Raw genomic sequence first — 24,375 nt, forward strand, 5'->3', positions numbered from 1 at the left:
AGAAGCCTACAATCAACCTGGATGTTTAAGTCATTTCAACTTAAATTTCATTAAACTGACTTAAATGAGTGGATTCTTGTAGAACTTGTAAAAAAGTTGAAAATCGCTTAACTTATTTTGATGAGTTAAGGCAATGTAAAAACAAATGTTGTCATATCTAATTGATCATATCATATTTTACAGTGTGAAGTATAAAGGGACGCCCCGGGCCATGGTTTACATCACAGCCATAAACCATGATTTGTTGCTTTGCTCATTAAAGAGGGACATTTAATTGGACAAACATTTGGACACGTCCATGAGTGCAAGATGACTCATCAGCCATTTTGTTCTGTTTTTCTGGAAGAGAAATACTGTAAAATTTTAAATGTGTTTTTGCTGAAAGATCATATTTTTTTACCATTTTCCACACCATCAGTAAAAAGGGTACAAAATCTGTCATGGGGTAGTACCTTTTTTATACTCATTTATACCTTAATAACCACTAAAGGGTGCATATTAGTACCTGGTACCATTTGAAAGGGTACCGCCCCAGTGACAGCTTTAGTAAAAAAAAAAAAAAATTGTACATCTAAGTGTAGTAACCTAGCATGTAAATGCTAAAGCTAATACACGTCGACTAAAATCCACACAGGTCAAATTTCGAGCAGTAATATGACATTGCAAACTGCTTCAAAAAATGCTTTAACTTTCGCACTTATTTCAAAACAATTTTGTGAACAAATTTGCGATATCAGAAAATGATGTTAAGACAAGCGTCTGTGTGTGTTTGTAAATGAATGAGGAACTTTATACCTCTCTGTAGGTGCAATCTTGCCGATCACCGTGAAACCTTAAGAACCAAAGCACTGAGTGAACTCATAACCACAATCATTGAGTCATGTATGCCCTGTAAATGAATGCTTTTCTTGGAACAGCCTCTCGACTTTCTGAACTGTGTCTTTGATGTGTGATCGTGATGAGTAAAAAGGATACAGCATGTTTGCCACTGGCAGGTATATTGATTTGTGTGACAGATATGTGTAAGTAATATGTATGTAAAACAAGGAAAAAAAAATTACCATTCAAACTAGCATTACAAAGCAGTATAGTCCAATTATGTCTCTTATGTGGGCCAAAGATTTTTCAGAGTGGGTCGTAAAAAAACTGGCACTGACAAAAAAAAGTATATTACCCCGTTTGGCATGATTGGTCATATAATAAATGTATAATATGTGCGTGTTTCTGAAGGAAAGGATGGCCTTCACTCTCTGACCAACAGCACAGAAAGCCGTACGAATGTAAAGCGAGCCACATTTCTCTAGAAAAAAAAGTCACTGTCCATCCGAATTGAGATGAGAGATCCGTGACAGCATTGGTTTCCGATAGGGCACTTTCCTCTTCTAAAGAAAGAGGAAGCGTGTATTTGGATATGTGAGAGGTGGGGGCAGTTTCACAATGAGCTTTAAGAGATATGACATGCCGGCAAACTTTCACAAAGAAAGAACTTCACAAACAATTTCCCATACAGAGGCAATACAGAACACAACTCACAATTGTAATGATTGTCTCGCGCTATAGGCCAGTTAATTGCTCAGACGCCTAACTCCATTCTCTGGATGTGTCAGACTAGAAGGTTTTTTTCCCCTTTGTCTGGCAAGAGACGACATGCCTGTGATGTGGACAAAGTCCTCAGGAAGACATGATGCTGAAGAAGAATCAATCTCTCATTGCCCTTGAGTTTCCAGTTGCACAACGTACAGTATTTGAGTGTACCGTAACATGCTTTTCATGTACAGTGTGCAAGTGCTGAATATACAGACATTCAATAGGCCTATACTATTCAATATTCAGTGCAATACTATACTTGCAGTGCATATTATACAATATATTCACCTTAACCAGCTGCAATCACTATACTTTTGTATGTAGTTGAAGAAATTGTGCACTGTATACAATATATTTTTTTGGATGCTGTGTTCTCCATCTGTAGTGCTTATTTTATTGACTCACGTGTGTGTGATCTGAAAGCATTGCTTGATTGTGAGTACAGGTGAAATAGTTTTGAAGCAGTTGTCTGACTTTGCCAGAAGAGTCAATGGTTTTGTGAGTTTAGTTTGAAAAAATGGGTTTGTCTTTAATGTTGAGAGAAAATGGGTGAAGGTTTCAAGAAAAGTGTCTTGGCAATTGTGAAAAACTGTAAACGACGCTCAAATTGGTACCGAGGGACCCAAAGTGTGCCAAGAAAATATCCTCCACACCATTAAACCAACACCAGCAGCACCAGCTGAACCGATGATACAAGGCGGGATGAATCTCTGCTTTCATGTTGTTTATGGCAATTTCTGACCCAACCATCTGAATGTTTGTAGCGGAAATCGAGACTCATCAGACCAGGCAACGCTTTTCCAATCTTTTATTGTCAATCTTTTATTGTCTGTGTGAATTGTAGCCTCAGTTTGCTGTTCTTATCTCACAGGAGAGTCACTGGTGTGTCTTCTGCTGCTGTGGCTCTTCTGCTTCAAGGTTCAACATGTTCAGAGATGCTCTTCTGCAGACCTCGGTTGTCACGAGTGGTTATTTGAGTTACTGTTGTCTTTCTATCAGCTGAACCAGTCTGGCCATTCTCCTCTGACCTCTGGCATCAACACGGCATCTACACCCACAGAACTGCCGCTCACTGGATATTTCTCAGACCATTCTCTGTAAACCCTAGAGATGTTTGTGTGTGAAAATCCCAGTAGATCAGCAGTTTCTGAAATACTCGTCTGGCACCAACAACCCTGTCACGTTCAAAGTCACCGAAATCACCTTTCTTCTCCATTCTGATGCTCAGTTTGAACCTCAGCAGATCGTCTCGATCTACATGCCTAAACACATTGAGTTGCTGCAATGAGATTGGCTGAATAGATACTTGGATTTTCAAGCAGTGAACGGGGGTACCATAAAGTGGCCGTATTGCCTATTATGATTATACAGTGTTGGGTGTAATGCATAACTAAGTAATTAAGTACTGTAATTTAATTACTTTTTACTCTTAATTTTTTTCAGTTATTTAATTACAGTTGCTTAAAATGTAATTGCATTCATTACTGTATAGACTATAGAACAATTCTATATATAAAACCATGTGTTTTTAACATTAAAACTTCACGGCTAATGATGCAAATTTTAACGTGACCTTCTCCCTTTAAATACTTTGGTCAGTTCAAGAATAATTTATGCAATTTTATATAATTTATTTGAGGGAAAAAAGAGAGAAGAGCAGTTTTACATCTATCTTTATATTGTTCAACTGGTTGAGGTTGATGTGGGGTTTAGAAAGTAATTAGTAATCCAATACTTTTTTAGAGAGAGAGTATTAGTACGGTAATCTAATTACACTGGTGAAGATGTAATTTGTAGCTAGTTATTAATTTCTTTTTAGATTAAATTACCCAACACTGATTTTTGAGCAAATTTATATAGTCTTAATTAGCATACTGTAAATAATGTAACATCTTAAATCTTTATTCTCAAATCATTGAAGTATTTTAAATATTATATTGAGTTTGTTGAAAAATTATTCTGTAGATAATTGTTAAAACAGTCTAATTTCAAATATAGTATAAGGTAATTGTAATTGTAATTATGAAATTTCGAACAAATAAAGTAAGCTAAAAATACATGTCAAATCATGCATGAAACAACAAAAATAACATATTCACAATCATCAGACCTGTTGTAACTTCAGTACGCAATAGTTATTACACATGTTTTTTTGTATTTTGGCCTTTGGACCTCTTATCACATAAAGGAATTCATAATCGACTATTATTTCTGTTATTATTATTATTATTATCATTATTTTTATTTTTTTTGCTTTGCTCTTGGAATACCTGAATGTGTTAGGAGAGGGTTTACAACCTAATGTGCGTGTTTCCAGTTCCTCTTTGGGACTGATGTATAAATAGTGTTGAGAGCTGTGTGCTCTGTTATGGTCCTGAATAGCTGCTTTGTTGAGTGTTAAGTTACACTGCTGAAGCAGTCGTGTGTGTGTGTGTGTGTGTGTGTGTGTGTGTGTGTGTGTGTGTGTGTGTGTGTGTGTGTGTGTGTGTGTGTGTGTGTGTGTGTGTGTGTGTGTGTGTGTGTGTGTGTGTGTGTGTGTGTGTGTGTGTGTGTGTGTGTGTGTGTGTGTGTGTGTGTGTGTGTGTGTGTGTGTGTGTGTGTGTGTGTGTGTGTGTGTGTGTGTGTGTGTGTGTGTGTGTGTGTGTGTGTGTGTGTGTGTGTGTGTGTGTGTGTGTGTGTGTGTGTGTGTGTGTGTGTGTGTGTGTGTGTGTGTGTGTGTGTGTGTGTGTGTGTGTGTGTGTGTGTGTGTGTGTGTGTGTGTGTGTGTGTGTGTGTGTGTGTGTGACTATTTGCCTTAATTGCCATCTTAAATCTTTGCTGTAATCAATCTGTGAACTCCCAGCTCTTGTGATGTTACTTTAGAGAGCATGAAAATGGTAATGTCAAAGGGGAAGTTCACGCAAAAATAAACATTCAGAAATGTATTTTAACACCTGCTTAAAATATCAAAGAGCACCGTTTTTCATAATGCTTTGTCTGTAAATTGAAATAAATGTTTATATTATAACCTGAAAATGAATGCAGAGAAAGTTTATTTGGGAGAAGTATTTATTCGAGGTTCATCTTTCAGTTTTAGTAATTTATCTAGCTAACATATATGTTTAGATAATGTAAAGGGTCAAAGACAAGTTTGAGTTTTTATTTTTATTTTATTTTTATCTGGGCCTAAATTGACCAAAACTACAGTCAATGTCAAACAAACTCATTGATTTGGAAGAAATATTTGAACTCTTTATGAAATATGCAAATGTAACTGAATTAACTATATTTACTGAAAAATATATATGAAATGTTTTATTCATTTAAATAGATATATTAGCCTATACTCATTAAATACACAAATGTACAGTAAACATAAATATATAAACGATATAGGCTATAAACATAAAAATGTGAAATAAAACGTAAATTGTGGTATTGACATAGGTAATAATCTAGAATTGGAGGAAAACAAATAGCAAATGTCAACAATGTTGCCTTTTTACACATCTGACGTCATGAGAAACTTATCTCGGACAGACACAAATAGATTGCTTTTTGTACATCTGTGTGACAACTTCATAAGACTAAAATGTAGCCTATGATGGCTATACATTGAGTCAATGGATGTGTTAATTCAACATAACATAATATACACATTAATGGAGGGGTCATATCGCGACGAATCTGTACAGCAGTGAAAGGGTGGCAAGAGTGACGTAGATCATGACCGCGTCCCCGGGGCAATCCACTACATCCAGACAAGCGGATTGTAATTACTCGAACAACGTTAACAACTAAGCTACTAAAAGCAATAAAAACGAAGTACACCTGTTAGTTGTAAAGCATTCAGAATGATTTGTGTGATATTTCTGGTAAGCAGTAGTTCAGCACTGCAGAAGCGTGAAGCGCGAGAGGTCGGACCCCCCTCTCGTGAGTCAGTGGTTCAGTCCACTGGTAAAATTCCGAGAATTACGAGCTGCGTCTTCTCAGAAGAGTTCTTCCAAGAACTGTCTTCGCCGGACTCTTCCAAGAAAAACACACCAGGTGACTCTTTTCTATCTAGCAAAAGGTCTAGACTAAACAACAGACGCTCTACAGAAACGAGCTGTTTCTACCGTTAATTTTATATTGTTTTAAACCAGACTACTTTCTTGTATTTAGACGTGTCGAGTTAATTACGCAACTCCACTTTTGTCGGCCTAATTGCGTGAATAACTAATCTTATTCGTTTCATAATGTCAGTTTCAATCTGTTACATTAAATTCAGTGATGTTCAGTAGATTTTAGGAAGCTCACCCGGCCGGGAGTGTATATTAACGACAGGTTTACGCAACTTTATATGGGTGGGAAACTAAGTTTATTGCCTAGAGTAGACAGTCTGTGTGGTCATAAAACAGGACACGCGTATAGATCATACATGTTAAATTATGTCATAATCACTGCATGTTTAGAATCATTTTTACTGGTTTTCTCTGAATTTATCATTCGGCCATGCGCATGTGATTATGTGTTTGTGAACTCTCAAAATGATGCATTCAATGGAAAATGTAATAAATGATCAATCGTTAATTAATTGTCAGCACGCGAACATAATTATTTTATGTTGTGTTACGATTGCGTCAGCATTCAAGCACATTAATGAGATGATTTACTGTATGTGTACTGTAATCTCTATTTCACTGAACATTCGTGTATCAAACCGAAACGCCTGGTGTTTCCTCCAAACACCTGTAGAGTCATTTGACTTTTATTTGTATACCGTCATAACATTTAATAAACCGTTAATATACCACGAGGTTTGATAAATACCAACATGCACCTTCGCTGTTCAACAAGTGTCAGTGACGGGAACAACTTCATGCTGGTGTCTTAAATCATGCAGCCTACTGCTCACTATATAGTGATGTTCGTCGTAATGCTAGTTTTCAGATTATGCAAAATTTCTGAAAATTATATAAAATGCTTAAAGACGTAGTTATGGATATCCAGTGATAACATAAACATAAATATAGCTGTGTAAGATTGTTTGCCCCTGTGATGCCCAAACATGCTGTCTAGGTAAGCAGCTCACTAGGACTTGTCTCACCATCGGCCTCTCAAGTGAAGTGCGTTAGCTAATATGAAAGTATGAATATAGTAGTTTCAGGAGAGTTTAAATATTTGTGTCCTATTTTTCACTAAAGAACTAACTAAAATCAAATAAACAAACTCAAAGCAAACGATGACTACACTGTAAAAAAATATTTTCATGATTTGTTATCACAACTTTTTATCTTTTGTCAAATCAACTTCGATATAATGTGGTGAAGATAACATACTATTTTGAGTTTCTGTTTATTAAGCCATTCTTCTTCATTGTATTAACTCAAATTTTTAATTACAACGAACTCAAAATTTTAAGGCAACTTGCTTTTTTAAGTTAAACCAACATTTATTTTTACAGTGTACAGGGACACAATCACGAAATGTTATATATTTCACAACGTATATTTAATACAACATATTTGTAGGCTTAATGTGCAAGTTAGTCATACCTTCAGTTTGCAACTGTAACTTTGTGGACATCTAGTGTTCATCTGACTAAACTGACACGTATTTAGTTTTGACATGAAGATTTTATATAGCTTATCAACATTAGATACAACATTACCACACTGACATTCAAATGTAAAAATATTATGGTGTGATTTTTTTTTTTTTTTTAGGTAGAGATATAATCTTTTTTGCAAATATTTAACTATATTTTGAACTATTTCTGTGCAGGTGAACAAAATGTCAAGTGCAGCAGACGGCTGCGTTAAATTCACTCGCCATGCCGGTGACGTGCTGTTCAACTTCAACCGGCTCCGCAGCAGAAACATCCTGACTGATGTCACCGTTGTGGTCGGCGGGCAGCAGTTCCAGGCCCATAAGACCGTTCTGATGGCATGCAGGTCAGTGCTATGATTTGAAATAGCAAATATATGGCATGCGCAGTAAGTGAGAGTAAGTGACATCTGTATTCCATCTTGTCTTTTCCCAGCGGCCTCTTCTACTCCATGTTTGCAGACACTCATAAGAGCAACTTGAGCTTCATAAGTTTAGATCCAAAGGTGGACCCCGATGGCTTCGCCATACTGCTGGAGTTCATGTATACGTCTTGCCTCACTCTTAAAGATAACTTCATTATAGCCACCCTCAACACAGCCACATACCTGCAGATGGACCATGTGATGGACACATGCCAGAGGTACATAGACTCCAGGTGAGTGCTTACAACGTCACAAAAACATTCAAGCACAGACTACAGAAGATAGTCTGTTCAAAGGCATGTGATTTGTAACTGGATCAATGGTATAATGCTCATTTTTGTCTATTAAATTATTCTACTTAATATTCGATTAATTCATTAATTAAAAAGCAATTCACTTCATTATGATGAACTTGTTTTTAATTTCTATATCGAAATTCAAATTCTATTCAGAATTTCGACAGACAGACGATAGATAGATAGATAGATAGATAGACAGACAGACAGACAGACGATAGATAGAGATAGATAGATAGACAGACAGACAGATAGATAGACAGATAGATAGATAGACAGACAGATAGATAGATAGATAGACAGACAGACAGACAGATAGATAGATAGATAGATAGATAGATAGATAGACAGATAGATAGACAGACAGACAGACCGATAAATAGATAGATAGACAGACAGACAGACAGATAGATAGATAGATAGATAGATAGATAGATAGATAGACAGATAGATAGACAGATAGAAATTGGACTTGTTGAAAATGGTATAAAAGTTTTGCAAACCAGTATGAAACCAACACAAATACGAAGATCACAGAACTCGACACATGTTTTAAACGACATTTCCTCTTCTTTATCTTGGACTGAATCACTGACTCGACTTCCACTGTTTTTCTCAAAGGGGCTTGTGTGTGAAGCAGACCAGAGCAGAGATGCTGGTCAATCACGGCTGTTTAACTTCAGAAGCTCCCTTCATCCTCCGAGATGCCCTGAACAGCCAATCCAGTGTGCACAACTTCAGCACTTACGGCCCTCCCAACCTGCACTACGCAGTCAGCACTTCCACAGAAAGCCCGACTCGCTTCTACAGGCATCTCCCGCTGGAGACCTCCAACACCCCGAACCCCCTCTGGCAGATCCCCAAGACCGGCGTAATAGCCCGTCAACAGCACTCCACCAGGACCGCGACTAATGCAGGAGAAGAGAGGAACCGTCCATCTGTGCTCTTTCGTTCAGCTCGAGCTGAAGCCGAGGGAGACCGGAAGGCTCCGATGGGGGTGGAGAACAGCAGCAGTCCCGAGAGCCCTCTCAGATCAGACTGCCAACCCAACTCCCCCGCAGAGTCCAGCAGCTGCAGCCGAGGGGCGGCGTCTCCTCCCAGCTCCATCGCTCACCCAAAGGCCCACAACTGGAAGAAGTACAAGTTCATCGTGCTGAACTCCGGCGATGGAGCGGCCGACGGCAGCTCGCTGACTCCGTCCCACGCAGTTGCAGAATCCACCAACAAGAACTTCGAGGAGCAACTGGTCACGGAGAGAAGGTCAGTGTGGCGAACGTCTCGGATGTCTAGCATTGGCCTCTGACGCAGTGTTTGTAAACGTGGTGTCGTGTGTTTTCAGATCTGCGGATGATTGCATCAAAAAAGAGGAGCGTGGCTCTTCACTTCCCAACACCTTGACAGAGGAGAGCAGCTTGAGACCCACAGGACCAGGTGAATGCTCTTGTTTTCTACATTGTGAAATTGTTTTGGGCATAAACAGCATTTATACATGTGTTGAAATATGGGTTAAAAGACATTCATATTTTGGGAGCACGTGTCAGTCAGATTAAATTGACTGTTTTTTTTTTCATCATCTAGGGTGGAATAGGGTTTTTTTTTTTTTTTTTTTGAGGTTGTCATGTCAGATTTGATTTCTTCTGTGAGCCATTTTGGGGGGAGATAATAATGATAATCATTTATTAATATTTAAGAATAGTACTTTGTATGTGTAATGTAATATATTACCTAAATATATATATTTTTTATTAACAATTTATAGATCTTTGGGCCCCGGTCTGTTTCTGAGTTTTATATATGTAATATGAAATCTTAATTGAAAACCTTAAAATATTTTAGTAGTTAAGGATAATATTTATTACAGTGCTGTCAAATCGATTAATTGTGATTAATCGCATCTAAAATAAAAGCTTTTGTTTATACAATATGTGTGTGTTTATATATATATATATATTATTATATTTTAATATATATATTATGTATGTTTGTGTATATGTATATTTATACATGCATATATATATATAATATATATAAATATAATATTATATATATACAATTATATATGTTATTTATAAGCTTTTATGTTAGATGCGATGTGACATCACTAATTTATTAATATGTATGTATTTTATATATTAGTGATGTATATGCAATGTCTATTTAAATATTACAATAGTTAATAATAATAATAATAATATGCGTAATAATATGCGTTAATATTTAGGCATTACCGGTACATTTGATGTTTGATATATATTTGTGATTTAATACCTATGTCAATATTAAAATGTTTACATTTTTATATAATATAGCCTAATCATATTTAGCAGCGCATGAATAGGAAAGATACAGCAGTACTGCCATTACTACAGCCAACTTCTTTTTCCCACAACATCTGCTATTCTTAATTGCTGTGGATAAAAGTCTTTTGGCATCTTATTGACGCCTAGATCATTAGTATCATCATAACAGATGTAGATGTATATCGGATACTGAAGTCACAGTCTGAACAAACAGATCTGATCTCATCACTGAAATGTGTGCAGTGTGGATCAAGGCTGATAACGGTTTCTCTTGTGTCGGCAGAGAGGGACAGACTCTACTGTAGCGAGTGCGAGTCCAAGAGTGAATCTGACGCAGAGAAGCCACAGTGGCTGCAGGACGGAAAACCATACAAGTGTGACCGCTGCCAAGCCATGTTCCGCTATAAAGGAAACCTAGCTAGCCACAAGTCCGTCCACACAGGTAAACAAACAGAGAGCATTCAGCGACAGTCTCTAAAACCTGTGTGTTGCCGTTTGAACATTCTCCAAATGGTTTATAATTACAGGAGAGAAACCGTACCGCTGCAACGTGTGTGGAGCTCAGTTCAACAGACCTGCCAATCTGAAGACACACTCGCGGATCCACTCGGGGGAAAAACCATACAAATGTGAAACCTGCGGCTCTCGCTTTGTCCAGGTAAAAACAAACCCCCAGACCATCTCTGTAGAGAACCCTTCGTGTCAATCCGAGGCGCTTTATCTTCTTCTGTCTGGTTTCCCAGGTGGCTCATCTGAGGGCTCACGTACTGATCCACACCGGAGAGAAACCGTACCCGTGTGACATCTGCGGCACGCGCTTCCGCCACCTGCAGACGCTGAAGAGCCACTTACGGATACACACGGGCGAGAAGCCTTATCATGTGAGCACTTTCTCATCATCAGCAAACACTTCAGAGTTGATAAACAGTGCAGAGTAGCTGCCAACGAGTATTAGCAGGACCGTTTGAAATGTCACGTTTTATAGGATAGTTTGAAACTGTTAGTAGATGTTGCAATGTCTAATATTTTAGACATAACTGTAAAACTACGAAGAATGTGGGTTCCCGTGCATCTGACCTCAGGTGTTGCATTCTCAACGCTGTCAAAATAAAAGTCCGACACAAGCCAAACGACACAAACTACGGAAGACCATTTCTGCCACAAATCATGAATCAGAAAAAAAAAATCATGCCTTGGTAATCACACTTCAAAAGTGATAATTATGACATACTAAGTATAAAGTCTTACTAGCGTTAGTTAATAAATAGTTAATCTTTGCATACTATTATTATATTTAGTCGAAAATCATGACTTTTCATATAAAGTATGCCATACTTATGTCATAATTTCGACTTAATCTGATCATTTCAACTTTTTAAGTCAGTTATGATTAACTTATGATTACATTTAGTATGTCAGTTTTTAAATTTTCTGTGAGTCAGAATTTAGATTTTTCATCTAAAATGTCTTCGTATTTCAAAATTACGACTTTTTATCGATCATAATGGTAACACTTAAGGTTTCATCAGTTAACATGAACTACTTCTACAGCATTTATTAATCTTAGTTAATGTAAATTTAAACATTTACTATAACATTATTAAAATCAAAAGTTTGTTAACATTTAGTTAATGGAATTAACATGAATATTTGTATTAATTAACAATAACAAAGATTAGTAAATACTGTAACAAATGTATTGCTCGTTGTTAGTTCATGTAATTTGAACAAATGAGACCTTATTGTAAAATGTTACCATTATAACTTATGTCATAATTATGATTTCCCAAAGTGTGATTTTTTTTTTTTTTTTTTATGTGGTGAAATGTGCTTCCAATGTTGATGCCGATAATTAAAACATGGCAAATATTGGCCGAGGCGCTATATCAGTTTACCACTAGGTTCTTCACGTCCTCAATGAATGTCAACTTAAAACCCAAGAAGCATTTGATGTCCTAATGAAATGGTCCTGGCTTCTGCTTTCAGTGTGAGAACTGTGACCTGCACTTCCGTCACAAGAGTCAGCTGCGTCTGCATCTGCGGCAGAAGCACGGTGCCGTCACCAACACCAAGATCCAGCACCGCAGAAGCAGAACAGACCTGCCCGTCGGCTCCCTCGTGACCTCTTGAAAACCTCAAACTGTTCAGAGACCTCTTCAAGTAAAGCTATGCTTTAGGAGACCGGATCCTTTACTGGTACTGCCACTAGAAAAGCTATCAGAAAACACAGATGCTGATGCTGCATGGATCTTTGTGATGCCAATGTCCGTGTTTACTCGTATGGTGAAGTTACATATCATTTCTGAAATATGAAGGACTAGAACCTTCTGGTTCACACTTCACGATTTTAGCCGGGTCTCATGATGGTTTAAGATTTTAATAATTATGTAAATACTGACTTCCAAGCATTGTACTTAAGCTCTTGTCAATACACACGTAAAATTCTTAGTGTGAGAATATAATTATCTATATTTATTTTTTTAAGAATGCTATTTCACTCCCTCTCCTGGCAAACTATGCACTGTATATAAAATATACAAGGGGAAGACTGGTACAAAAAGAATTATGCAATTGCAGTGTAAACGTTTTATCAATGTGGTACATTTAAAGCTCCGTTTGTCTAACAATTATATTGTATTTACATGTGTTTGTACAGTTGTTTTGGTACTAGAGGGCAAAATGTCCTTGCAATTAAATATTTGATACCAAACAAATGAGTGCAAAGTTCGATTCTGACTGTGTTATGCTATTTGAGAGGTCTCAGGTCTGACTATATTTTTGTGTAATCCAAATGAACTTAATCCAAAATAAAACTTAAATTACATTTTTAAATATATTTATCAGAATATCAGCCTATATATATATATACACATACACACACACACACACACATATATATATATATATATATATATATATACACATACTACACATCAACCTGGTCAAGTTAATAAAAAAAGAACACAATTTATCAACTTCGAAAAGAAAACTTTTAGTAATATTGCGAAATATTAAAATAACTCTTTTCTATCTAAATATGTTTTACTTACTATTTGGAGAGAAAAAAAATAGGATTCAATTCGTTTATACACTGACTTAAGACTTTTTAACGGTAAATTATAGTAACGTTAGCCTGGCTACATGGATTACAAAGTTATGAATTAAAAATGTATTGTGACATTGTAGAAATAATATAGATCTTATTTAGTTACTAGTAATTAAATAACTTAAAGGTAGTCTACTACACTAAAGTCCCTCGTGTAGTAAAATAACAAAACTAGGCTATGTATTTTGCGGAAGAACGTTATTTTAGTTGTGCTTCGGCTCTGCGTGACTGTGCGGATGAAAATGACCCATCGCAATATTAAGTTCATGCTCTACCATGAACTCTGTTAGAGAGCTACATATGGCAATTTATCTGTTCAAAAACTTACCTCACCTGTTGAGTAACAGAAGTGCCATCTCCGCGTTTTTACAACATTTCAAATCCCAGTTCTCGCCATCTCCGAAAAGCCAAGCCATTTTGATTCGTTTTTATCACAAGCTCTGTTGCATTCTCTTTTTGCCAGCAATTTCGCGTTTTTTTAACGCGGGTGATTCCCCGAGGTTGGAGATTTAGCTGCTCCATATGTCAAACTTTCTCACTCGTTGTGGCAACTACAATGACATTTCTACACCAACACACGTCAAAGTAGCCGGAGAAACTGTTCTCTATTTACAGATATGATGTATACAATTTCCCACGAAAACCATCAGGGCTAATATATAAACACCTATAGAAGGCTTACCATAGTGAATAAGGGTAAAACAAAAACATGTTTTGAAATAATTTTTGATAATGTACTCATTTGAATTCTGGTCATTTTTAACAAAAAAAAGTTACAGAGTGTAAGAATCAGTCATTACAAAATACACAATAACAGTTTCCTGGAGTGAAAAAGTGTTTTTGAAAGAGACACTAATGCTGGTTCTTTTCCTTTTTTTTTACATTTTCAATTTATTTCTTTATGCATAGCCTATAATCGCTTGCCATGTGAAGCTAGCATTTACCTCAGGAAGGCTTTTGTCCTTCTCCTGTAGTGCAGAACTTTAAAATATTGAGGTAAGAATCTTACAAAATTCAAATTAAGCATTCGACTGGAAGAGTCAGAAGACATGAACATTTATTTTTCTTCAGCGGGTTCTGTCATCCTTGATACTTCATATACTGTTTTTATATTATTTACGGACTCAATCTGAACACAGATTGAACCGTCACATCAATATGACAAATTCAGTTCATTCACGAACTACCCCAAAGGCGCTGAGAAAATCAAATAAAAACATAACATACCCACATCTTAAAATCTACTGCCTGAGCAAAGATGGCACGTGTTTGGAATACAGCAGCCACACAATATGATAAAAGAAAATGTACAGCTAAAACTGAATTCTCAATTCTTGGGTAGCCAGCAATAGGTCCTCAGAACCTGCTGTGGATTACTATGCACAACAACGAGAAAAATGTCACCAAATATAACAAAAACAGGTCTGGAAATCTACTAAAATACTCGTACTTCCTGTTGGTCATTTATAATCGCTCATTTGTTTTGGAGAATGAAATGGTTAAGTGCAGAAGCATTTTCCAACCTATTCTTGGCTTATTTCTAAATGTGTTTTATACACTGAATGGTAGACATTTCTAAGCATATCTCTCACATATAATAAGGAAGATAATCTTCAAGTTAAGAGCAGATGCGTGCATGTTTTGTTCCTATAGAAGCGCCCTGAGCGTTATTGCTCAAGCTTGCTTGATTCTCTACTGAAATATTGTTCCTCTTCAGTGTAATATTGAGCAAGTACACAAGTGTTTTTCTTTTCACTTACAAACACGGATATACCGTAAACACACTCTCTCACGTCTAAAAAAAAAAACCTATTTTACTGTAGAATGAGTAAAAATGTATATATATATATCGATACATGGAGAAGGCATAGCACTGCCGACATCAATAAACAGACAACTTAATTTTCAAGAATTTGGATTTTTGCTGTGAATATGTTTAGCCTTCTTTATCCAGAACGTTCTTCACATCTGCAAACACCTGAAAGAAGAGTTAAAAGGAAGCTAAATGAAACCCAAAAAAGATGGAAGGATGTGTATTTCCACATTTACCTCTACAACATTTATTGCAGTGCACATGCGCATGTAAGGGATAATGTAAACACCTCGCTCTACATTATCCTGGTTATTACATGGCTAGTACCTACCAAATAAATCAATAATTTGACAAAAATTTTTTTTAAAAAGGAGTTTATTGATTTAAAAACGATTGTATTGCTTCCGCTAAAGAACACCGTGTCCATGGCAACGGTGTGTTATCAAGAAATAACAGACCGCATTCTACATTAGAATTTAACCAAGTCCTAAAAGTTAATAAAATGTTTTAACTGTATCAATAACGGTAATACTATATAAACTATATCAATAACAATACGTTCGCCCAGCACTAACGTGAATGACTGATGTAACATTAAAGTTTGCAAAACAAATCTTGCTCCATTCTTTATATTTACTCATAGTAGTGAGAACGACAGACAATCTGCATAAATAGACACAGTTTTAGCTAATTCAGGTAATTATTCATACTTACAGGTTGTTCGCGGGCGGACAACGTACAACATTGGCGGGCATTATGCCAATGTCTTGTCTATTGACGTAGAAGTGTCACGCAGTGAGATTCGAATTAAAAACGACTCGTTACGGCGGTTCTGAGTTGATTATTTATTTTGGGAGACAATAGTTTTATTTATTGTGCACTTCTGACTTTACAACTTTGCAGAGCATTTGCATTCACAAAGAGCGATATCACACTGCATGGAAGGGAATTTCCCCAAAAATCATAATAGGGGGCACTTTAATAAAGATAATAACTTGTATTTGATTTACCCTTAACGCAAAACTCCCCCTAAAAATTCAGGCTCAAGGAAAAGAAAAAAAGACCAGTCATACCTCATCCACTGACCGGGAGGCATCAATTGTGCGCACCTTCCCTTGCTTCTCGTACTGCTCTATAATGGGCCGTGTGGACTGGAGGTACGTCTGGATCCTGACAATCGAACAAGAATACTTAGGAAAAGTTCAAGGAAATGAAAAGCGTAACCCAAACCCGCTGTAAACAGGGAAACAATTGTCCTTCCATTCCCATATAATGCCAATATAACTATGGTGAGAGCCACATTTTACTAACACAATGCTAATTTATGCATGTAAATATATTTGCTATTTATTATTGTTATTATAGAGATACCTCTTCTCTAGACTTTCTCTGTTATCATCAGTGCGTCCGCTGCTCTTCCCCCGCTCTAGACATCTATCAATGCACACCTGAAACACACAACGACGTACATAAAGAAATCTATAAAAAAAAGTGTTACTAAATTTTATAATTTTGCCGTTTTAATCAACTCTAATGGTAGAACAATCAATAAATCAAACACACCCGGAAACATGCGTTACTCACCTCATTACCGCAGTCAAAGAAAAGAACAAACTTGACATCTGCCTTCCCGTCCATGACGGTGGTCCACCCCTGCAGGTTGTCTTGGTTACGTGGAAAACCGTCAATAAGAAAGCGAAACTTCTTCTCATCCACTTTCATAGTCTGTTCCATTGCCTGCCAAATACAGATATTTACAACAAAAAGGGAAACACTTTATCTGTGTCCTTGTTACATGTACTTACTGTAGTAATACCAGTATATGACGCATAATACTGGCACCTGACCCGCTAGCACTTTATTTTACAGTCCTGTTCCACATGTACATACTAAGTACTTATTAAAGCACTATTAAAGGTACTAGTATGGAACCTGCCCCTAAACCTTTACCTTATATTATCAGTACTTTCTTTGGTAAGTACACAATAAGTACATGTACAGTCTATGCCAAGTACACAGTAAGTACAAATACTGCAAAATAAAGTGTAACCAAAAACTGAAAATCTGAAAATATGTATTTTTAGGTAAGATGATTGTCTAATAATCTGCAACTCAACTCACAAAAGGCGAGTCAGAATTAGAACTTTGCCATAAAGAGGCTTGGCCGTTTTGTAATGGTATCGTCGGAGTTATGATTTATGCCTATTATGAGACAAGCCAGTGCATTTATGCCTATAATGAACGGCTCTTTGAACTCTCCTCCACTGATAGTTCAACTGCACACATGTTATCAAGTTCACTCTCGGTAATCTTTCTCAATCGGTTTGAAGATGTCAGCTGCTAATGTTCCAGCTCCCTTCTACAGTCACCCTGACTGGACTGCATAGGCTTGTAAAACAGGACAGACGAGCGTAACCAGTACCCACCTTTTTCAATAGGTTGATGGTGATTTCAACGGGAACGATCTTGCCCTCTTTGATGTAGCTGTCAATGAGCTGACCGAACTCTGATCCCGTGCGGCTGCGCTCCTCCCTCAGGAGGTCTCCGGCAGACAGGTGAGTGTAGCTGTAGTTCTGAGCGCAGCGGGGGACACAACAACATCACACGTTAGGAACTAGAAGATTAGAAGCTTTTTTTATCATGGATAATGACAGCTTGTCATCTATATGAATGGAGAGAGAGGCGTTGGCTTTGTAGGCAAAAGCAGTCCTGATATTCCACAACTTCAATCATGAGACACAAAGTGTGGCCAAACGTTTGGCTGCTGTACGTGTAGACATCATAAGCATACAAAAGACTCTTTTAAGAACCTGGTCTAGATGCCATATGGCTCACAGAGAGGGTTTTTATTAATAGCACTCGATGCAGACACTCGATATCTTTAAGAATTAGAACAGAGGTCGGATTTTTCAATATCTGCTTTGCAAGAACAGCGGCCGAAACAACATTTTAACCCTCTGGTGCTCTTCTGTCATTTCTGAACAAAAATTTTTATGTTTTGATCTTTAGAATTTTTTCAATAATGACCCCATATTCCACGAATAGGAAACACATTTCATCTAGTGAAAACTTTTGATACTGCACCCTAAAAAAACCTTACTGAATGCCCATTTTTTGAGATCTCAACCTCACTCATTTTCTTGCAATTTAAGAGTAAGACATGTTTTTGAAAATATATATTTTATGTAATAATTGAAAAATAGTATTTGTTTCATAACAATAAACATAAAATTCTGTAACTTATATAAACTTCACTTTTTAACTTCAGCAATAATCTGCCAAGTGTCATCCTTGAATGTAAAGCATTCAAGATTTACGATAGTTTAAGTTGGAAATTAAATTCTCAGGTCTATGTTAAAAAAAGTTAATAAATAGAATATAACTACAGCGTAAATATAATTTAGTACCATAAAATCCCCTAAAAATACATAATATGAAATGAAAAACATTATTGAAATAAAATATCGTACATTCATTTAATTTAAAATAAAAAAAATGGGTCATTTTTTACCATCACACGAAGAGCACCAGATGGTTAAACAATTATTTTTTTAAAAGGTGATTAAAAAATGCCAGTTACAGTAAATACAATATACACTTCCCTATTTATATATATTGAATATAACCATTCATGGATTCATTATATGTCGACTACCCTATACATTTATAAAACAATGTTTTCAAAGTGTAACTGGTTAAAGTATCTAGGCCTAAGTAGTAAAATAAAAAAGATTGCCAGAGCATGCTATAATAAAAACAAAAAAAAAATTGTTTTAAAATCTTGCTTCACTTGTGTCAATATATTTTACATATCATATTTTTTAGATAATGGGCAGAAACACTGGACGAAACTCCAAATGAGTGGCTGGTCACACTTTGAGCTTTGAAGGTCAAGTGTGTATGTGTGTGCAATGTGTGCATATACATTTATATGTGTGTGTGTGTGTGTGTGTGTGTCACAATACAATAAATAATTTAGTCATGGCAGATTAACGTATTATGGATGTGATCCACATGTGCCCTTCTACCCAGTGCTGGTGCCAAATCATGACAACACTGCACTGCTCAGTTCTGCACATACAGCAGGGTGTGGGACCTGTTTGAACAGAGGTCCTGTTCATAACCAGGATATAAACATGTATCTGGAAACACTCCAGGGAATTATTAACTCACATACATTCATACAAAGAGAGATAATGATCGTTCCATCAAAGTAATTATGCTATAATGTCAGATGGACTGTAGTAATAATGTAAATGGTACCAAACGGCATTGAAAAAAATGAATTTTCTATATGAATTGTCTTAGAGAACAATGCGGAAATAAACAATCCATGTAAGATGCAGAACACATCAACACACTACAAGCTCCACAAAGCACAAAGAAATTCTTCTCAGCTAATATGATAGGCTAAATGTCTCAATGCGTTGCATCTCTCTTAGTCTTACCTCCACGATTCTCGCGCATTGTGTCCCCTTCCCCGCGCCAGGCCCGCCCAAAACAAACACAACCTGCGGCTTCATCATCTCACTAATCCTGTGCACAACGCGTGGAAGCTTCCCCGATAGCCTGTGCAGCAAGCCCACAATCATAAACTGTCCTGATAAGCGATAGTTGCACTCAATGAATGACCATCGACCCCTGGGAGTCGGGTGTAGAGCTGGTTGAATGACCGGTTGATGCGTGTCAAGGAAGTGCGCCGGGCAGATTGCACTTCCGCCGTACACGTGTCCGACCAATCAGAGAGCAGACGAGTCACTGACGTCACCGATACGACGCCCATAGCTCTGAAAGCTCTCCAGAACGCGCACCCCTCCTTCGCCCGGGGTTCGCGCACCAGCATCAGCACCAGGGTTGCCATGTCTGCTTATAATAGCCTAAGCGACACCGTGTTTGTTTTTTATTATTTTAAAGTTGCTTATAAATATTTCCCCCCCAGAATATATTCCTGTACTTATGGTTTGCTGATGGTAAATCCTCATTATAGCACACAATAAAGAGTGACCAACTACACTTGGTCATCCATTTTCCCACCTTTTCTATAAGAAAAAGGTTGTCTAGACACTAGATAATGTAATGTTCTAAAATCTAATTAGAATATAGGCCTGTTGGCACACACGTGTGAAGCAACATTTAAAAATGTTTTATTAGCCTACTCTGCCAACTTTTTTACTATTTACATAATTTAACCAGTTAAACTTGTTTGTTGGCTACATAACAACAAAATAAAACAATCTTTAGTATTGTTTAGCCTGTGTTAAAGGCCCACTGAAGTGCCTTGATGAAATGCACAGCATTATTCATTGTGTTGATGTAATTTCTACTGAAACAGGAAGACAGGGCGGGGCAAATCGAACAGCTCCTCCCCTTAAAAAAGAAAAGAAAAAGTAGCATACTAATAGTGGGGGTTTTTTTATGTCACAGCTCGGCAAAGATACAGTTCCCTCTTAATCTCTAACCGTTTCTCTTCCTAATCTTCTCCATATCGCTTTAAAATATAGTATTCTGTGTAGAACTCAAAAGGGTCCGATACATATTCTGGTCTGCGCCGACTTGCGCGATGATCCGCTCTGTGCTGTCGTGTCTCTGGACCGGAGCAGATCGTGTGTGGCCTGCAGCGATTTGTGACACTAACGTGAAACCAGATTTAATTCGGCCTATATAGTGTAACACCTATTTACACCTGAATCGTTCCCTATCCATATAGTGCACCATGTGTGAACAAGTGACTGATTTTAGCCGCACCTTCAGCGTCTAATGTAGGGGGCGGACACTTTAGATTCTAGAGAGCATTTGATTGGACAGAAAATCTGATGAGAAGCTAAAGTGCAGAGTGATGTCATTAAAATCTTTGATCCATTACGGAAGTGAGAGACTGTAAGTTTTGAACGCTTATATCTTCTAAATGCGAATCTTCATTGTTTTGGAGCACACTAGCTTATTACAGAAAGACTAGCATATTCATACTAAAAGCCCCAAATTTTTTTATTTCATGGGGACTTTAAGGTGCATATTTGAACAGCCCACGAGAGAGAGCTACTTGTTAGTTTATTTACATTGTATTTGTTATTATTATTATTACAAAATAATAATTTGCAATTTAGCCATGCCTATTCTAGGTTTTATGTAAACAACCAGGGCATGTTTTTGCGTGTTTTTCTTGCGCAATCTGGCAACGCTGATCAGCACCTCACTGCAACTGAACAGCGACCATATAAGCACATGTCTGCGTTATAAGATGCTCTGCTGTTTTCCATTGGAGGAATATATTTAAAATCCCTGCGCTATATAATGTTGCAGGGCGATTGCATTCGCTGTGTTTTTTATCATTATTATTATTATCATTATCTTTGTGTTCTCCAAAGATTTGCACAGGGTGTCTTCGCTATGGATGTAAGGGACGGAAACACACAAAGGAAAAAAACAAAATTAGTCCAGTGATGCCCACGACAGGCACTGCATTTGTAAAGGTGACCCAAGTTTGCATTGTAGCCTAAATCAGATGCACTGAATCCCTCCTTGTTTGGATCCGTCTGTGTGTCGCTTCTCCCTTTTCAAAAGGATCCGCGTCAACGAAATGTTGGGGAGGTCGTTCACCTGGAGGAAAAATAACAAACATACACTCTCTATGCAGCACCGGCTCCCTCTTCAGCACTGACATGCCCGCGCCTAGCAGGAAAACCAGGATCAAAGGGCTCAGAGATACAGCCGGACGCGTGAATTGGAAGGAGGACGAGAAACAGGCGCACACCGGGTGTCCGATTCGGTGGAGGCCGGATCACATCTGCTGGGGACGAGCATCAAGGGCAGTGCGGCACTCCAGCGCCTCAGAAACTGGCGACACGGATCATCCACACACCCGTAGTTCCACAACACCGCTGTGTTCCCGTTACACATCTCCATCTGTCTCAAAGACGTGCTAGAACAACACACGGGGACTCTGGAATGAAACAAAACATGTCTTTTTCATAGCAGACATGCTTTTTATTGCTGTCACCCAGAGGATTTATCGAGGATATATTGAGTTGGAAATGAAAACGAGGATCTGTCAGCGTTTCAACGGTTGCAAAACGTGCCAATGAATATATTGCTTAAACATATCCTCTTTTTTTCGTCATTGGCCACATTGACACCCCTAATAAGCAGGACCATGGGTTGCATTCAAAGCATCGCCTGCAAGCCCCGCATCCGACGGGAGAACATAGTGGTCTATGAGGTCTCAGCCTCCATTGACCAATGCCCGACCATCATTGAGGAGAATTCGCCCATTGTCCTGCGATACAAGACCCCATACTTCAGAGCATCGGCTGGGATCGTGATGCCCCCGGTTCCTAGAAACGAAACATGGACTGTGGGCTGGATTCAGGCGTGCACCCAAATGGAGTTCTTCAATACATATGGTGATATTGGCATGTGAGTAATCAATAATCCAAACAAACAACGACAAGCTGCTCAAGTGTCAGTATGTTTTATTGGTCGTTCTGTTGAGTTTGTGGTCATCAGTGGTCGACAAATAAGTAAGTATCATGTTGTGCAATTTGACATCTCTAAATAACTTTATAGATTTTTTTTTCTTAGTATGTAATATTTATTGCAGGGTTGTGTACCGTTTAGAACTGAACTAAGAATGCTTTCAAAACTCCAATTCAATTCCTGAATTTGAATTGAAGTAGCTAGCAAACAGGATGCAGTTGCAATTCGAATTTGAATGCAACGAAGTAAAATTAACTGCAATTCAAATAAATTTTCACTGTATTTTCCACTGAAATATAAACTTTAAATGTTTAGCTTCAGAAAGCCTTGTTTCAAAGTTCTGAACAAGTTTTTAAAGCTGTCAAGTATGAAGATGTAGGTCTTACTGAGCATTTGAAATGTAATGAAATGTAAATGTATTACCTAAATAATGGAATTTATTTTAATTGCAATTGAGGAAGTTGCTCTTCCTGACATTCCACTCACGACTTCCACTTCTGAATTTTGCTGTATTGGACATGATTTTTTCAAGTAGGACGTGTCCATATAGTTTTTTGGTCCTTACATGGTCATGTATCTAACCATGACCATTAACAACCCATAAAATCTGAGAGAATTTATGGTTTTTAAGCCCCAATCCCAGCTCTAAACCTAACCCTAAAATCCAGGGGCAACAAAAGGAGTCCATCAGAGCAGGACAGAAGCTGAGAAGAGATAATTAAAATAAGTGGGGTATCTAACTGAGAGAGAAAAAACACATTCATGAATATTTCATCCACAGCCCTGTCTTTTAATCACTGTTTTTCCATATTTGTATGAGGCACTTTGTACTGAGCAGGTCCTCTCACCCACCTTCACCATCTCCATTTACTTGCCCTCTTCGCCCGTTTGATGTATTAAGGAACTGCCGCTCTTTTGTCCTTTCTGACCGCTCATCTTCTTTTCCTTCCACAGGTCCAGCTGGGAATTACCCGAGCTTCGGGAAGGACGGGTAAAGGCCATAAGCGATTCTGACGGCGTCAGTTATCCCTGGTATGGTAACACTACCGAAACAGTGACCCTCTCAGGCCCCACGTCCAAGCCGTCCCGGCTAACGGTGAGCATGAATGACAACTTCTACCCCAGTGTGACTTGGGCGGTGCCAATCAGCAACAGCAACACGCCCATGCTCACACACATCACCCGAGACCAGAGCTTCATCACCTGGCTGGTGGCGCTAAACGCAGACACCAAAGAGCGCATCGTTCTTCAGACAGTACGCTGGCGTATGCGGGTAGACATTGAGGTGGAACCTTCCATGCCGCTTGGTTCTCGTGCCAAACTGATGGGACGACCGCACCAGGAACAGCCGCACATTCTCAGTAACAATGAGCCTATCCCGCCCAACGCGCTGGGCAGGCCCAATGCCAACGATGCCCAGGTGCTGATGTGGAGGCCCAGGAGGGGACAACCTCTGGTGGTTATACCACCCAAATAGAGTTGTCTTAACAGAGCCTAACGAACACTGAAGACTGCATGCACTGTTTGGACACTGGATTTTGGGAAATCGCAAGCTGCTCTGTGGATTGCCAGCTTTGTAGGGTTTCTCAAATCCGCTGAACTAGAATGTCGAGAAAGGAAAAGTTTGACTACCTTTCAACTTCAAAGTACTTGGTCGGTTTTCAAATGACTGGAAGGAACTAGTACTAAATGAGCAGCCAGTTGGAACAAATCCCTTAAGTTTAAGGAATAGTTCACCCCAAAATTTACCAACCCTGATGTCGTTACAAACTTTTCTTTCTTCTGCGGAACACAAAAGAAGATGTTT

The 24,375-nt window shown here is 38.0% G+C and overlaps 3 protein-coding genes across 4 annotated transcripts; 2 read left to right on the plus strand and 1 right to left on the minus strand.

The window, feature by feature from the left end:
* Positions 1-5,262: 5,262 nt before the first annotated feature.
* Positions 5,263-13,005, plus strand: bcl6ab (BCL6A transcription repressor b). Of its 2 annotated transcripts, none has more exons than XM_079612254.1 (9): positions 5,263-5,613; positions 7,333-7,502; positions 7,592-7,813; positions 8,498-9,136; positions 9,216-9,307; positions 10,460-10,618; positions 10,704-10,834; positions 10,920-11,057; positions 12,163-13,005. In XM_079612254.1, exons 2-9 carry the CDS (start codon positions 7,342-7,344, stop codon positions 12,304-12,306), a joined length of 1,686 nt encoding a protein of 561 aa, XP_079468380.1. In that variant the 5' UTR covers positions 5,263-5,613; positions 7,333-7,341; the 3' UTR covers positions 12,307-13,005. The 2 variants fall into 2 exon arrangements, with proteins under 2 accessions (XP_079468380.1, XP_079468381.1); XM_079612255.1 differs by lacking the exon at positions 5,263-5,613 and adding an exon at positions 5,616-6,627.
* A 646-nt stretch (positions 13,006-13,651) lies between these two features.
* cmpk (cytidylate kinase) lies at positions 13,652-19,939 on the minus strand. Its single transcript, XM_079612440.1, has 6 exons — positions 19,544-19,939; positions 17,522-17,668; positions 16,680-16,832; positions 16,467-16,543; positions 16,169-16,265; positions 13,652-15,260 (listed from the first exon to the last, which is right to left on the minus strand). Exons 1-6 carry the CDS (start codon positions 19,685-19,687, stop codon positions 15,219-15,221), a joined length of 660 nt encoding a protein of 219 aa, XP_079468566.1. The 5' UTR covers positions 19,688-19,939; the 3' UTR covers positions 13,652-15,218.
* Positions 19,940-21,287: 1,348 nt separating this feature from the next.
* On the plus strand, positions 21,288-24,045 carry fam78ba (family with sequence similarity 78 member Ba; the record flags this gene model as incomplete). Its single annotated transcript, XM_079612450.1, has 2 exons — positions 21,288-22,508; positions 23,523-24,045. The coding sequence occupies exons 1-2, from the start codon at positions 22,174-22,176 to the stop codon at positions 24,043-24,045; spliced, it is 858 nt and encodes a 285-aa protein (XP_079468576.1). The 5' UTR covers positions 21,288-22,173.
* Positions 24,046-24,375: the final 330 nt, after the last annotated feature.

Source organism: Phoxinus phoxinus, assembly GCF_949152265.1.
Source record: "Phoxinus phoxinus genome assembly, chromosome: 5".
Lineage (NCBI taxonomy): Eukaryota > Metazoa > Chordata > Actinopteri > Cypriniformes > Leuciscidae > Phoxinus > Phoxinus phoxinus.

Excerpts from the sequence above, each read along its gene's own strand:
- bcl6ab (XM_079612254.1), top strand. The coding sequence starts at position 7,342 with ATGTCAAGTGCAGCAGACGGCTGCGTTAAATTCACTCGCCATGCCGGT. Across the intron at positions 7,814-8,497 it reads CAGAGGTACATAGACTCCAG|GGGCTTGTGTGTGAAGCAGA; the intron begins GTGAGTGCTTAC and ends TTTTTCTCAAAG. Across the intron at positions 10,619-10,703 it reads CCACAAGTCCGTCCACACAG|GAGAGAAACCGTACCGCTGC; the intron begins GTAAACAAACAG and ends TTATAATTACAG.
- cmpk (XM_079612440.1), bottom strand. The coding sequence starts at position 19,687 with ATGATTGTGGGCTTGCTGCACAGGCTATCGGGGAAGCTTCCACGCGTT. Across the intron at positions 17,669-19,543 it reads AATGCGCGAGAATCGTGGAG|AACTACAGCTACACTCACCT; the intron begins GTAAGACTAAGA and ends CGCTGCGCTCAG. Across the intron at positions 16,544-16,679 it reads TCTTTGACTGCGGTAATGAG|GTGTGCATTGATAGATGTCT; the intron begins GTGAGTAACGCA and ends TGTGTGTTTCAG.